The 15,940-nt window shown below is 43.3% G+C and overlaps 1 protein-coding gene across 1 annotated transcript in view; it reads left to right on the forward strand.

Annotated features, from left to right (window-relative positions):
• Positions 1 to 966: 966 nt before the first annotated feature.
• LOC120715333 overlaps positions 967 to 15,940 on the forward strand; it is a 70,679-nt gene continuing 55,705 nt past the window's right edge. The window contains exons 1-2 of the mRNA XM_040002251.1: positions 967 to 977; positions 11,019 to 11,189. Of these exons, the coding sequence (XP_039858185.1) occupies positions 11,153 to 11,189 (37 nt within the window). The 5' untranslated portion in view covers positions 967 to 977; positions 11,019 to 11,152. The remainder of the gene's footprint in view (positions 978 to 11,018; positions 11,190 to 15,940) is intronic.

Raw genomic sequence — 15,940 nt, forward strand, 5'->3', positions numbered from 1 at the left:
GGCAGCTGAAAGAAGTAAGAAGTGCAGAATATGACAGGAAATAAGTGGAAGAACAAAATCTTCATTTCCTCCAAGTCTTCTGGGCCTGGATGTGATGGAAACACTCACTGAGTCCACTGCTGTGCTCATCACTGAAGCTCATAATGCAGCAGGTAGTATTGCACATTTGCAGGACTGAAACATGTTGGAAACCTTGGAGGATTTCCTGCTTCTTCTCCAGGTCATTGAAGCAAACTGCTGGGCCTGAGCGGGCAGTTTCCCATCGAGTGTCCAAAAACTCTTTAACATGGTGGAGATTTCATAGCCACGCTGTAACCACGCTGTAAGAACACGAGGATGATCCACCGTCACCGTTCTCATAGGGGGTGGTCTGATTGGTGGAGTTTCTCTGTTGTTGTCGAGTCTTTACTTTACAGTAGAAACTCCTGCAGGTGACTGTTGTTGTCATTTGCTGCTGTAGAAATAAAACTGAAGGAGTTTTGCAGGTAGAAGATATTTGATTTACAGCTTCTCACACACGAGACCAGGCCTGCAGCTAGCCATTATTTTAGTGTGTAAACAGACTCCGCCTCTCTGTGTAAACAGGCTCCGCCTCCACGTTGAACTGTGACATCATCATCACTGCTGCTGTTATCAGTGTTTGTGTTTAACACTGGAGGCTGTGTGGGCTTAATGTGCTCAGACTTTGATTCACACGCTGCTCATGAACACGTTTCTATTGGAGGTCTGTGAAACATGGAAGCAAAGAATTTTATAATCGAATTATTGGAATCACTCGATGAATCGTTGCAGCTCTACACGAGACACTTTCTTTAAAAACCATCAGACTGCTTTCATACATGTTAACGCTTAAATACAGAAAACTTCAGCCTGATATTCCCGACGTATGAAACTATGTTCAAATCCAGATGAACTTTTTTACAAAGAGCCTGTTTCTGTTAGTATCATATCAAAAGTCTGTGATGGTGTTCGGTCTCGTTTCCCAGTTTCCTGTTAAACACAACACTTTCCAGTTCAGTGAATCCCCCTGAAGTGCTCCTCTTCTTGGCTCCACCTTGTGGATGCCCTCCTGAACTGTTTCTGCTCAGTTGTTGGTAAAAGTCGCCCAACCTGGATTATTTCTCCCTTAATAATAAAAACCTTCATTTAGAAACTGCATCTTGTGTTTTCTTTGTTTAATGTTTATATTTGTTTGATGATCTGAAACATTGAATCGTGGCAAACATGCATAAAATAGGAAATCAGAAAGGACTCAAACATTTTCACACCAGTGTTTGCAGAGTTCAGTCTGTGTGAGACCTTTATGGCAGAATCAGAGCAGGATGACTTTGTTTCTAAGAATGGAGCTCGCTGTGTTTCATGAACTGCTTCACAAACTGACTCCTGCCTGACAAAGACAAACACTAACTGGAGACTTCTGCAAAAGGCTGAGTTGAAACTAAGCACTAACTCTGCTGTACATGGTGAGTGACAACAGCTGACTCCGTCTAGTGCTCTTTACACAACAACATTTCTGCTGTTGTGTGTGAGTCTGTGAGCAGCTGTACATGAAGGAAACCAACTGCAGAGACGTGACGGAGTTCTTTACTTTCACTAATCTTCCTTCAGACCACTGGAGAAACTGATGGATTCAACAATGGGATGATCAGTGCGTGATGGGTCGTCCTCACTGAGCTCTCAGAGGAGCTCACCACGACACAAACGAGACGTCGACTGGAAGGTTTCCCAACTGCAAACCCCGATCACTGAAGCAGGGGAAGGGCCGACCAAAGCCACAACTGGACCACAAGAACAAACCAGACAGCCAAACAAAGACAACAAGATTTCACATCCAAGTAACAAAGATGGTAAAGTCAGCAGTCGGTGTGAGAAATGTGGTGAAGCTGTGAACAGCTGGGAACGTTTGTCTGTGTGTGGAGCTGTGACAAACCAAGACAGGTACACACACATACACTCTCTCACACACACTTCAGTGTGTGTCAGTGGATGTTGACATTGTTCTATTGCTGCTGGGTAATTTCCTTTATTTGATAGCAACAGTGTAGATAGACAGGAAAGAGGGGAGAGAGAGAGAGAGGGGGGAGGACATGCAGCAGGGTGGATTCAAATTCAGGCCTAATGCTCTCAGGCCATGTAGCACCTGCTCATCACACTGAGCTGAACAGCTGCTCCGCTGTTGTGTCATTGTTTTTGTTTCCATTTTCAAAGTGTGAAAAACGTCAAATAGAAACTTTTTCAAACATGTGATCGTTTACGTGTGGACCAAAATATAATGAAATAATTATTCTTGACCAAAATGACAAAAGAGAAATAAAAACACAGTGATTCTGACACGGGTGGTTTTTGACCCACTCATGGAAGAGTGTGGGGTCCAGTCGCTCGTGTAGCTAAGACAGGAGGGTCCAGCTGATTTTACACGGTGGCCACATACAGCCCACTTTGATCTGAAGTGGGTGGGACCAGTGAAACTTCCTGTCAGTGTAAAGAAGTCACATATTTAACTGTTTCTCTACAGGATGAAGAAGAAGCTGCTGTGACAGAGAAAGAAATCTGTCAGCACGACTCTTTAAACTGGAAGAAATCAAATGACAGCAAAAGCTCTGACAGCTCGTCGCCCACTCTGTCCAGTTTGAACTGTAGTCGTACAAAAATGAAGATTTCGATAGTAGAAAGTGAAAAACAGAAACTTTTCTGTCATTTATTGTTTGTTGCTTCATGACTTTGTGTTGTGTGAATGTTCATCAGGTTTTATCTGCAGGGAAAAACATGAAAATACTGTTAAAAGTCCAAAATGTCTGCTTGTGCTCAAACAAGTTCAGAATCGTATCATAATCATTGGTTACAATTATAAACGGCTGTAAGCTGCTTTGTTTGATGTCATATTCAGTACTGAACTGCAGCTTTAGTCTTTTTCAAGGAAGCTGTTTTTCTTCAGTGTTTTCATAAAAGCCTTATTTCTCTGCATTTACTGCCACCAGTGAGAACACGTGAAGTTTAAGGACAAGTGTGAAACCTTTTGGCGTCCACGGTGAAAGATGGCAGGTGTAGCAGGCCTCTAATTACTGCTAATAACAGCCATTGAATGGACTGATGATCCATAAGGTGTTTTCAGTCTCTCTGTGCTGTCGTCAGTAGACAAGTTAAGAAACAGAACATTTGAAGATAATTCCAGTAAATAACACTAAAACATGCTTTTATTATACTTGTCGTGGGCGCGTCTCTCCATGTTTGGTTATGACGCCACCTCTGGACGGTGTCCTCATCAGCTCACCTGACATCTGTGCCTGACTGTGATCTGAAGCAATCAGCTTTAGTATCTGCTCATTTCAGTCATGAACAAACAACAAAGTTCACACAGAACAAACCACATCAAACATTAAATTCACTGTTTTCATCCGTTCAGAGACCAAACACTGTGGTTCATGACATTTAACTGCTCACAGTGACACCGAGTGGGAAATCCACGGTGTTAAACAGCTTCCCACATGTTTGCTCCATGTTTCTATCTGATGGAAGGCCCAACACGTCCGTCCATCTACCAGGTTTCATTTGTATTATCGTTCTTCTGGGTTCAGAGCAGCACAAGAAGGGCCCTGGACTCACTGGAGCTTTTTCATTTATGATCCTTTTTGAATCTTTCTGACAAACAGTGAAAATGTGTTTCTTTAATCTCCGTCTATATTTTCATCATAAAACTCCACATGACTCTGAGCCCTTATGATCCCTGCACAAACTCATCTCTAACCCTCTGCTGATCTTTGCTCCATGGATTTAACTCTTTGATGAACTGGACATTCACAGTGTTCAAATCCTTGCAAGCAGGATGAAGTCCAGCCAGCCAATCACAGGACAGGAAGTGATCAGCTGACACAGTGATTTGAAGCTGTCAGGGTGAGGCTGCTTCATGCAGGTGTGAAACTATGAGGAAGCTGAACGCCTCCTCTTTCCTCAGCAGTGATCTGTGGCAGTCTGCCATCATGTTTGGCTGCTCACACTGAATGTGACTCACTGAAAGCTGAACCATGTTTTTGATGATCACACTTTAATTCAACAGCTGAACAATGAACTTTTAGAAAGAGTCAAATCTGACAGACAAACGTTTTTTCTTCATGTCGTTGAAGTTAAAGTTGTTTCAAAGGCGATAGAGCGTTTGTGACTGTGGCCCCCAGACTCTGGACTCCTTTGAGCCGGAGATCTGTGGACTCAGTGGTTTCATTTAACAAGCAGCTAAAATCTTTTTAAACTTGCTTTTGGTTCATTTCTGTTTTTCTGTGAAGCACTTTGTGATTTTTGTCTTGAAAGGTGCTATACAAATAAAACTTTACTGACTTTACTTAAGTAAAACACAGAGTTTAGATTGATCTAAAAACGTCTGTAATCCAGATGATTCCAAACAAAGTGTAAAATAAGAGCAACATTTCATTGAAGCTGTGGCTTCATTTATCACAGTGTCACAAAGAGTTTCCTGTTTCCAGCCTGTCAGCTCTCACAGTCTTATATTGCACATGTGCTGTGAGTAATAATGTCAATAATAATAATAGAAATGAATAAATAAAGAGATAAACAGCACCAACAGGAGCCTGCAGAGAGTTTCTGGTCTTGCAAAGACAAACATGTTTGTTCCAACAGAACATTCAGATCATAATTCAGATGTGAAAAGCTGTCAGACAGGACAGCTTATATAAACACAGTGTTTAGTTTGTGAGAGCAGGTAAAGGCAAAGAACCAGGAATGAACTGTGGGGACCTGATTGGACGCTTTGGATTTCCTGATCTCACAACCACGAGTGCTGCTGCTGCGCCCTGCTGGGGCCAGTTTCCCCCCAACTGTCCCCTTGAACCACCTGGAGGTGTGAGCGCTTAATGTTAGGCGTTAGTTATTAATGTTACTGATGTTCTTCTGTGTTTTGGGAACTAATTACTAAAGTGGGCTTAACTTTATCATTGACCTGCTGGCGTTCGGTTTATTTCCACATAGTCTAGTTTGATGCACGTTCATGTCACAAGCTTCAAAACGTTTGTCACACTGGGAGTGAACTATGACCCTAAAGCTAAATGCAGCTTTCACTGAACATGAGCTCACTGCACAACAATGACTGCAGATCTACACACAGACACACACAGACACACACACACAGGCTGTGTGTTGAGGTGAATAACAGACTTTTAATTTGCTTCTTAGGAATAAAAATGCTTCCCAAATATTTAATATGAATAAAAATGTAGAAACATCTGGAGCACAGATGTGTAAAGATGCTGTGATATTCAATCAGAGTCAAAATGAGGAAAGAGGAACAGACAGTTTCCAGATCAGCACACATGACCCTGCAGCAGAGTTCACTATAGTGCACGGTGGTTGTAGATGGACTGGAGTAAGAGCACATCTGAGATGGAAACAAGGAGCACAGGCTGTATGTAGCAGATGGATGAAGCCTCCAGTCACTCACACAGTCCCATCTTAAAGCCTCCAGCCTGGTGTTTAGAAACTGGCGAGAGGGAAGCGAGGGGACGCTGACGCAGCAGTAACGTGTGGCTACAGCATGAACATTGTTGTGTTGGAGACCAGAAACCCATCCATCTCTCAGCAGAGTGGGCTTGTTTATTTAGAGGTGCAGTTACTGCAACGCTAAGGAAACACTGCCTCCGTCTTTCACACAAAGCCTGGAGTTCCCTGCGTGAGAGCAGGCATGGATAGACCTGACTGTTGGGAACATATCCACCGACTTCTGAGCGTTGAAGTGTTGACCGGTCTGCAGGCTCAGGCAGCAGCTGACTGTTAGCCTGATGCTGCAGAGGAAGCTGTCAGCAGCTCCCACAGAGCCTGACTGACTGTGAGAGGACAGAGGGACTTCAAATCCAGCATCGCTTCAGCCTGTGAGGAACTATTCGCCGTGGTTATTTGTAGTACGATGAATCCTGTCTGCAGATCAAAGCGTGACTGTGAGATAATCACAGGCAGTGGCTGAGATACAGTATGGTGGCATTAAGTGCAGATTCCTTCAGAGCGCCATGCTTAAGCTGGACAATGTCAAATCCAATTTTTCCAGAAGGAATTCAGGAGAAATTTCTGTCCTTTAAAAAGATTTAATTTGCTGCAGCAGTTGAAATGACAAGTTTACAGCACTGGAGCGCAGTGAGACACAACAGTCTGCCTCACACCAAGGATGACCCTCATTGGGCCGTACAGCTCATGTGACAGTAACAAAGATCATTATGGCCGTCTTCTCCCAGAACCACACAGTCTGCTGTGACTCCTCCCCGTTCAGTCTGACCTCGCCTGGTTTCTGCTCCTTCTTCTGTGAGAGACAGAAAAGAAAAGCATCTCCCTCCATGGCCTCCATTAGATCCACAGTGTAGTTCAGGATATGTTGTTGGGACGTCCTGACCCAGAGACTATTCTCACCATTATTATGTGTCTGTGTGAGCATTGCTGCAAACCCTCTGCACTCGACGTCATCCTGCAACATTTCAAATCCAGGCAGTAACGCTGGACGAAGCTTTAAAGCCTCAAACACACAGCACCAACTCGTCTATGAGCACATCTGCATTGTGTAGAAATACAATAATGAAATAGCTTCATTTAAATCTTTGATAAACAATTGAATCATTTTTCAATCCTAACAACAAAACTGCTCCTTCACTTTTATTCACACTGAGATCAAATTATCTTATCTCTGACCTTTGACCTCAGCTTTGTCCCTGATTTCTTCTCTTTTTTGAAACAGTTTTTAGGAGGCAGTGAATTCTTTGAAGCTGATGTTTGGTGCGCCCTCACCAGCCCAGAGAGATAAGAGGAGCCGAGACTCTGTGATAAGATTCAGCGATTAAACCAAAACTTCTTTTCTTTGTTTGTTCGCTGATGTTGAGTCTGAGAAATGCCGACTCCCTGAATACTTCTGTGGTCACATGACCATCGAGGTCTGTTTCAGAAGGACACAGTGGAAACATGTGGGAGTGGGGGTCACAGAGAGATCTGGAGGGGATCTGATGGGAGCATCAGTTTGATGTTGCAGGTTTATCTTCAGTATGTTTCACCTGAGCTCATATTTGAGCTGCTCTGTGTGAATGAATCACTCTGCTGCTCAGACGTCTGTTTATTCTGAGATTCTTACCACACATCGCTCCTGGTGACGTCTGCTTTTTGATGCTCGTCCTTTCATCGGTTGCTGGAGGAAGAACTTGAGATCAGTGAAGTCTCTGTGCTGCTGTGTCCAGACCACATAGCCAGTGTTTCTGTCACCGGGCCTTTTCACAGTCCCAGTGGAAGAACTGCTTCCATCGAAGTGCAGCCCAGAGGAGCAGTAAGATGCTCCTCCTCTTCCACTTTTCCGAGCTCCTTTCTTTTTCTGAAAACATGTTTGCATCAAACGTGTCACAGCGGCACAAACACTGCTGCTGACAGTAGGCCTGCTGTGACTCTGCTGTGGCAGACTGAGGGTCCACACTCTGGTGGGTTTCACACACATCTCCCTGGAAGCTTCACACAGTCTCAGCTGGCACACGCAGATGAAGCTGATTAGCATCTTTGTGCTGCAGGTTGAAGGTGATCCTTCTATAATAACTTGTTTGCAGCGATGCTGAAACTGGGAGCTTTAGCATTAGCAGCAGCTCGCTCTCTGACCTTTCACCTCTAAGCCTCTAAACAGAAGCTGTGCTAGCACAAACACGAGGCAGAGGGTGGCTGTGAGACTGTAGCTGGATCGTGTTACACTTTATCCTGTTTATCACATATTTGAACATCTCACACTGTGAACCTTCAGCTGATAGCACAGTTTGTGTGACGGTCACGGCTCCTTGCTGTCAAGCACACTGCTGCACAAACACGTGGTCAGTGCTAATCACTGTTTTCTGTTGCCTTGTTTTTCAGGCTGTCATACTAAAGAAGACGTCCTGATCTCACACACACACACACACACACACACACACACACACACACACACACACACACACACACACACACACACACACACACACACACACCAAACAACTGTGATGCCTGGTTGATCACAAACAGGTTTTTAGGGTTAAAATAATGCCTGAAAAAATGCTGTGGTTTGGTTTATGCCAGGTGGGTGGAGCCTGTGTGATGGGGGACGTTTCAGATGCAGCGGAGCATTTTAAAGTGAAGGTTTAGAGGTTTCTCTGGAAGCTTCATGGGAGCCCAAATAGCATTTATAAGGTTCCTGTTTCTGGTTTCCTGATGTCCAGCACAGCCAACATCCACAGAATGTGGTTCATTCATGGAAACACGCTGATGCTGCACAACAGGCTGCTCACTTTTTGATCAATCTCCATCAAAGGTGTGCACATGATTTTCTTTTATGTTTGTGTGTTTTCACAGTGACCTCGTCTTCATGTGTCCGTTTTTATCTGGATAGCTGCAGCTGATTTTCTGACAACCATAAACATCTTAATGTCTCCTGTTTGAGAAAACACACAAACAGAATGTTTGTTTAAAAAACAAAAAAGATGTGTAGTGGTAAGACTACACATCCTTGGAGCGGGAGTCGCAAGTTCGATTCCCATCCAGTATCCAGTAAGGGTCCTGGCTAGACCCTTCATGCTACAAACAAAAGGCCCTGGAATGGCTCGGCTACGTCTGCAGCCTGTCCACAACACGGACACAAAACATTTCACTGCATGTTGTACTCTGTGTGATCCTGTATGTGACAGATAATAAAGCTGGATTGTTGTTGTGTTAAAAACACTCTGTGGATACGATGCTTTGTCGTCCTAAACAAGGCATGAGTGTGTGCGATATATATCAGATTTATGATTTTTTAAATGTCTCTACATTGGAGAGACCAAACAGCCACTTCATAAACACACAGCATAGAAGAGCCACCTCCACAGGACAAGACTCGGCTGTCCGTCTGCATCTAAAGGTCAAAGGTCACTCTTTCAAGCATGCCAATGTTCACATTTTAGACAGAGAAGACAGATGGTTTGAAAGAGGAGTGAAAGAAGCATCTATGTTCACTGTGAACGGCCATGTTTGAACAGAGGCGGGGCTTATGACACCAACTGTCTGCCACCTACAATGCAGTCTGAGATCCTTTCCAGACGCCTCAACACCCACTCACAGTCAGGTGACCTCAGCAGGTCACATGTTAGGCTGAGGCAAGTCACACCTGTGATGGTAATGACCCACGCCATGTTTCACATGTTGGTTATGTGATGAGTCACATGACCAGTAGTCTGTCAATAACCCTCAGCACCACCTCCAAGGTGACGGCCCCTCTAGGAGTCACACACCTGAGACTCTCCAGGTATCACATGAGAGCAGAAACATCTTCCAAGAACCAACAAAGATCCTTCTTTAAGGTTTTACTGCGCTGTCACCATCTTGAAGTCCAGGTGGAGCTTCTCTGGTTTTCCCAGCTGGAAATCTGACTTCTGACACTGAAATCTGATATTGAGGCTGTGGACAGCTACAGGTACCTTGGTGTTCATCTGAACAACAAACTGGACTGGACTCATAACTCAGACGCCCTCTACAGGAAAGGGCAGAGCAGGCTGTACCTGCTGCAGAGACTCAGGTCTTTTGGAGTGAAGGGCCCACTCCTGAAGACCTTCTATGACTCTGTGGTGGTCTCAGCTATCTTTAACGGTGTGGTCTGCTGGGGTAGCAGCATCTCTGCTGGGGACAGGAAGAGACTGAACAGGCTGATCAGAAGGGTCAGCTCTGTTCTAGGATGCCTTCTGGACCCAGTGGAGGTGGTGAGTGACAGGACAATGGTGGCTGAGCTGTCATCCCTGTTGGACAACATCTCCCACCCCATGCAGGAGACTCTGACAGCACTGAGCAGCTCCTTCAGTGGCTGCAGCACCCACAGTGTGGGACGGAGAGATTTCACAGGTCTTTCCTCCCCACTGCTGTCAGACTCCACAACAAAGACTTCAACTGATCAAACACACACATCCACACATGTGCAATAAGACTAAGTGCCATACTCTCTCTCTCTCTGGCATCGTTGTATTATACTCATATTGTATATAGCATTTGTATTCTATTTTATTCGATTGTATATAGTATTTTTATTTTATTCTGTTCTATTGTGTACAGTATCTTATGGATATATTATTCCAGTGTTTTTTCTTTAATTTTTCTATGTAACTTTGCACTGTCCACTGCTGTAACAAAACAAATTTCCCATGCGTGGAACTAATAAAGGTTATCTTATCTTATTATCTTATCTTATCATCTTATCTTCCCATTTAAGCTGCAATGAAGCATGTGTGCTGCTGGTTCAATGACTGCTCACAGGCTCTAATACACAAACACAGGATCTACCACTAATCACATCACACTCATAAAAAGCACGACTACAATTTCATAGTTTTTATTATGTTTTTTTTACTGATTAAAAAGTAAAATGAACAAAAATCACAAAGCAGATTCCCACTGATGTCAACATCTCCCATTGTTACTACTTAAATGTTTATCAGAGTAAATTTTGATGGTTTCAACATAGACAATTAAAAAGTCACATTTTCCTTCTTTTCTCATCAGTACATGAGCATTTATATCATAAATCACATATTAGGTTATGTCAGATCCCAAATTAATAAAATTTATGACTTAAGTGAAAGTTAATGAAAGGTGATGATATTACTCTTAATTTATTGAGGCTCTTCCATAACTCACATAATGTTATTAATCTGTGGCAGATCTTATTACTGCCTCATGAATCAGATTTTAACAGGATGTGTTCAGTTTAACTCTCTCACCACTATAAAGGCTGAAGCTTTAAATCATAATATAATAATGTTTTATTTTTATAAAACATATTTTAAATAGAAACACTTTTATGATTTCACCATAACAAAGTTCACTTCCTGCATGAAGGTGATCACAGCTCCATGAACTATTCCCACAAACATCACTGAGCCTCAGACTTTCTTTAACAGGCCTGTCAGACCACAATGATCCAGCTGTTTGTGTTCATGTGGCGCATTTATACGTTTCATTTCAAATCTACTTCACATTTTATTATCTGATATCTGCGACACACAGAGACTTCCTGTTAAACAGAAAGTAACCTTTGTGCGTGGGCGTGTTTGGAGCTGCAGGTGTGTCCAGGTGTGGGTTCGTTGGGTCAGCAGAGGATTTAACGGGACTTTGTGTCGGTTTGAGTTGTTTTTAAAGGAGGATGAAGACGCTGGTGGTGTTCCTGCTCCTCATGAACGGTAAGAAAGTCTCTGTTTAACCTGCAGCAGCTCCGCAGACAGTCCTCTGTGACCGGAAGTGTTAGTCAGGTGCAGCTCGCGCCTCTGACGTCATGGAAATTCACACAGTGTTGGAAATACAGATTTAATGATGAGGCTTTAATAGTAAAAGTATGAGGGAAGGTTAGAAACAGACCAGACTAACAGACTGTGGACTTTGTAGCCACAGATTGGCACTGGCGTGCACAGATAGAGACGAGGTGGTGCTGAAGCACTTGCCCTTTTGCCCTCAGTCCAAAAAAGTGCCCTTTTGAAAGACGTGATTTTTTATTTATTTTTTTTAAAGCTGCGCGATTTAAAAAGGTGTGAAAATAATGGCTTGATTTGTGCCCCTTCTTCAAAGACACCCGAACCCTGTCGCTTTTTCACTGTCACCGTGTCACGTGAACACGCTTGCAGTTCATTTGTTGTGAGGCGTGTAGCAGCGGCATGACATAGGACTACTTGGAGTAGGCATAGTAGGCTAACTATAGCGACTGGGAGCCACGGCGGACAACACGGCAGCTCTTTCCCTTCCCAACCAGTCGGGTAACCCATGAATCGAGTGAAATTATTCTGTTTGCCCTCTAAGACCAACCTGCAATTGTTTTGTTGTGAAGTAGCCTGTCAGAAACTGCACATGACAAACTTTGCCAGCTTGCCCCCTCCATCCATCCATATGGATAAACAAAAAAACGACACATTTAAAATGTAACCTAAACCATTTAGGCAACCCCACTCTCCATCAATTCCGACCTTTTTGCATACACTATTGAAAATATCACGTTATGCTATAGGCTACATGCCGTTAGGCAGAGGGCTCTTTTGAGCCCATTTTTCGTTACAAATTTTAGGATGATCTCACGGAAATCTGTGAATAAATACAAAGTTTTCAAACTGAAGTCAGTGACGGGAAGACATCACACTTTTTAGAGATGGAACTGCAGAAAAACCTAAAACCTTGACATGATTATGAATAATAGAATTATGGACGTTTCTCCGTTTTTGTGGATTAGCCTTTCCATAACTAACGTCAACTACTGTCCTACTTTGGTAAGATTGAAATTAATGTCTTTGACTGTCTTTAGTAGGTGTCTCCTGTGAGAAAGTTAGAACACCGTCCAACTGTCTAAAGATGCAGTCTTTAGCCTAACTGGTTGTTACTGACTCAGCGATGCTCGCAGACATTTACGCACTGTGTTGTGACCTGATTGTGACAGAACAGTGACGTTGTTATTGGTAGTTTGAAGGGTACGGTGTTGGGGGTGGTGCATGTTAAAAGTTTTGAGAAGCACTGGTTAGACATGTTAATTTTTTTTGGTGTAACATATTGGCAACATTAACACATTAATTTGCTAAAGGAAAAATAGGCAGTTCCCAACTGCCTGTGAAAACGACCATTCTGCCCTGTTCTTGTAATGACCACAGTCAGTCTTATTCGTTCTCATACATTTTGGTCTATTTATTTACTAATTTCAGCAAGCATAATGCCTAGGAAAGAGAGGCTGAGAAAGGAGAAAGAAAGGGATCTACAACAGGCAGCCCAGGGAAGCAGTTCTCTGCTCTCCTGGATGAAAGCAAAGGAAAATGAAGATGAAAGGTCAGAGTCAAGGGCAGAGTCAGGTTCTATTTTAATGTTTTAATGTAACCTGCTCCTTGCAGTTAATTCTATTGAAAAATCTTAAAAGCTGTTCACACTTAGTTTTTAATGAACTTAATCAGCAGGCATTGAGCTAACTATTATTTTGTACCTACGAAAGTTATTTCTATGTTACAAGACTTGCAGTATGGGTTATTATTAAAACTATCTGTTTAAGCTTATTATTATGATAAATAATAATACTATTATTATTAATATTGTTCCATTGTAGTCAGTCACAGCAGGGAAGCAGCTCTATGCCATCTACCAGCATAGCAGAAGAGGGAGATATAGAAACAGATGAAGCCGCGACCAATGCAGCAACAGGTTCAGTTAGGCCTACAGACACTGATGTAGTGCTCTCTGAAGACCACAATGAGGAAGAACAGATCGATCACATAATGTCAAAGTTAGCAGCTTTACAATACCCAACAGATCCAACACACATCCATACATTTAAAATAAAGCGCAATGACAGATACGTTTCAATGTGCTGCAATGTGGGCCCATGTCAGCCTGATATACCTTACCCAAAAACTGAGGGGAGATCATTCCAGAAACAGTGGTTTTCTGCTAATGTGTGGCTGGAATACTCACCCACTGCTAATTCAATGCATTGTTTTAGTTGTCGGCTTTTCCTCTCGGATGAAAAATATAAAAGCAGAACAGCCTGGACAACTGATGGCATCAGAAAGTGGAGTACTGCTCTTGAAAAGATCAAACAACACTCCAGCGCAGAGATGCACATGACAAGCATGGTTAGATGGATCAATTTCCAGAAAAAGGCCCTTCAGTCTGCATTTGATGTTTCAGACGTAAAAGGGGTGGAAGTTAGAGAGCGAGAGAGGCAGACAAACAAAGAAATCCTGACAAGATTAATTGACCTAACAGTGTATCTTGCACGTCAGGGACAAGCATTCCGAGGTCATGATGAGAATGAGTCCAGTGATAACCGTGGCAATTTTCGTGAATTAGTCAATGTATTTTCCCGCTACGATAGTGTGCTGAAAATGCATTTGGAAAAAATTGCCACAGTTAAAGCCACCAAGACAAGGCCCCAGGTGTCACTGCTTTCCAACAGAAGTCAAAATGACATCATTGCAGCACTAGGAACTTACATCAGGAAGGAGATACAACGTGAAATAAAAGAGGCTGAAATGTATTCCATTCTACTTGATGAAACCTCTGATGTTTCACACAAAGAGCAAGTGTCATTTGTTGTGCGATATTTTCATCATATGCAAATAAAGGAGAGATTCATCGAAGTGTGCAATGTTGATACAACTACAGGCCAGGAGCTGGAGAATACAGTGTTCTTGCTTCTGCAAAAGAATGGCCTAGAGATGAAGAACATGTATGGTCAAGGCTATGATGGAGCAGCCAACATGAGTGGCATGTATAAAGGTCTCCAAGCTAGAATCCGTGCACACAATGAGAAGGCCCTCTATGTGCACTGCAAAGCCCATTGCCTCAATTTGGTACTAGTGGAGGCATCAAAGTCCAGCAAGCATTTTGTGACATTTTTCAACTTGGTGGAGAAATTGTATGCCTTTTGCTCAGGCTCCCCAAAGCGTCATGCTGCCTTGGTCAAATTTCAGGAGTCTCTCTTTCCTGGACAACGTGTTATGGAGCTCCAGCAGCTGTCAGATACGCGATGGGCTTGCAGGGAAAAAGCACTGAAGGCACTTCAGAGAAATTTGAAAGCCATTTTGATGCTCCTTGATGACATCAGTGACAGTGACCCACCTAACCTGGCCCAAGGTGATGCTCAGATGTACAGAAATGCCATTAATTTTATGTTCATTCTCTGCATGGAAATCACCACACCAGTATTCGAAGTCACTGCTTTGGCATCAGATTCTCTGCAGGAAGAAGGGTTGGACCATTCCACTGCCTACAAGGTAATTGATGGTGTGCTTCACACATTGCAAACCATGAGGTCTGAGGAGAAATTTGGAGAGATATTTAGATGTGCATCAGAGAAGGCAGAGAGTTTCAACATTCCAGTACCTACCGTGGTGCCTGGTCAGGAGAGAAAGCGGAAAGTTCCAGTGCGTTTCCAACACAGCACCACAGTGTCTCAAGTAGGTGCTCAGTTTGAGTCAGTGGAGGCATATTTCAGGAGTGGTGTATATTTCACCTTTCTGGACATCATGACTGGGGAACTGAACAGGAGGTTCAAAGGGGACAATACTGGAAGCCCAACGGCCAGAATCATTCAGTCCTTCCAGCCCTTAACTGTGCATGCTAACTGGGTAGGCCCACCAAACCCAGAAGCCATTGAAGCTGTCCACATCCTCTGTGAATTCTATGGAGAAGATGAGGACCAGCTCAAAACAGAATTAAAGGTCTTCCACTCCAGCTTTAGTTCAAAAGACCTCAGAGAAATATTTCTGATACTGAGGGAAAACAATGGCCAGCTGATCTTTCCTGCCTTTGTCAAAATGATTCAGATCTACGCAACACTACCAGTGACAACTGCGACAGTTGAAAGATCCTTTTCAAAGCTAAAAATAATCAAAAATAAACTAAGAAGTTTGTGTGGAGAAGAAAGGTTGTCTGATCTCCTCTTGTTGGCCATTGAGAAAGATGTGGAGATCAATTACAACGAGGTCATCAACATCTACAAAGACATGGCACTGTCACGGCTGCCGAGGCGAGCCGTGTGGATTTAGAAGGAGGACCCAAGATGCAGGCAGTGGATGAGATACCGGTGGTTTTATTTACAGAGGTGTAGTGGCAAACAAACAGTGGGGCATAACAAACAACTAAAGAAACCTAAACTGGGAGAACTAAAAATAACAGACCTTGGAGCATATGACAACGGATGATGAATAGCAGAGAGACGCAGACGAGGAACACAGGGTAACAGACTGACACGGAGTTACACAGACGAACCGGCAACAGGCAGGAGAACACACAGGGCTTAAATACACACACCAGTAATCAGGGGATGAGAGACAGGAGGGCAACACAGCTGGGAGGAATCTGGGCTGACGGGACAGGGGAAACGTAAACTGATCACACTCACATACGACACGGACCTTCACAATAAAACAGGAAACTCAGACACATGGAACCAGACAAGACATTG

The sequence above is a fragment of the Simochromis diagramma genome, unplaced genomic scaffold (genome assembly GCF_900408965.1).
Source record: "Simochromis diagramma unplaced genomic scaffold, fSimDia1.1 OVJJ01000432.1, whole genome shotgun sequence".
In the NCBI taxonomy this organism is placed as follows: domain Eukaryota; kingdom Metazoa; phylum Chordata; class Actinopteri; order Cichliformes; family Cichlidae; genus Simochromis; species Simochromis diagramma.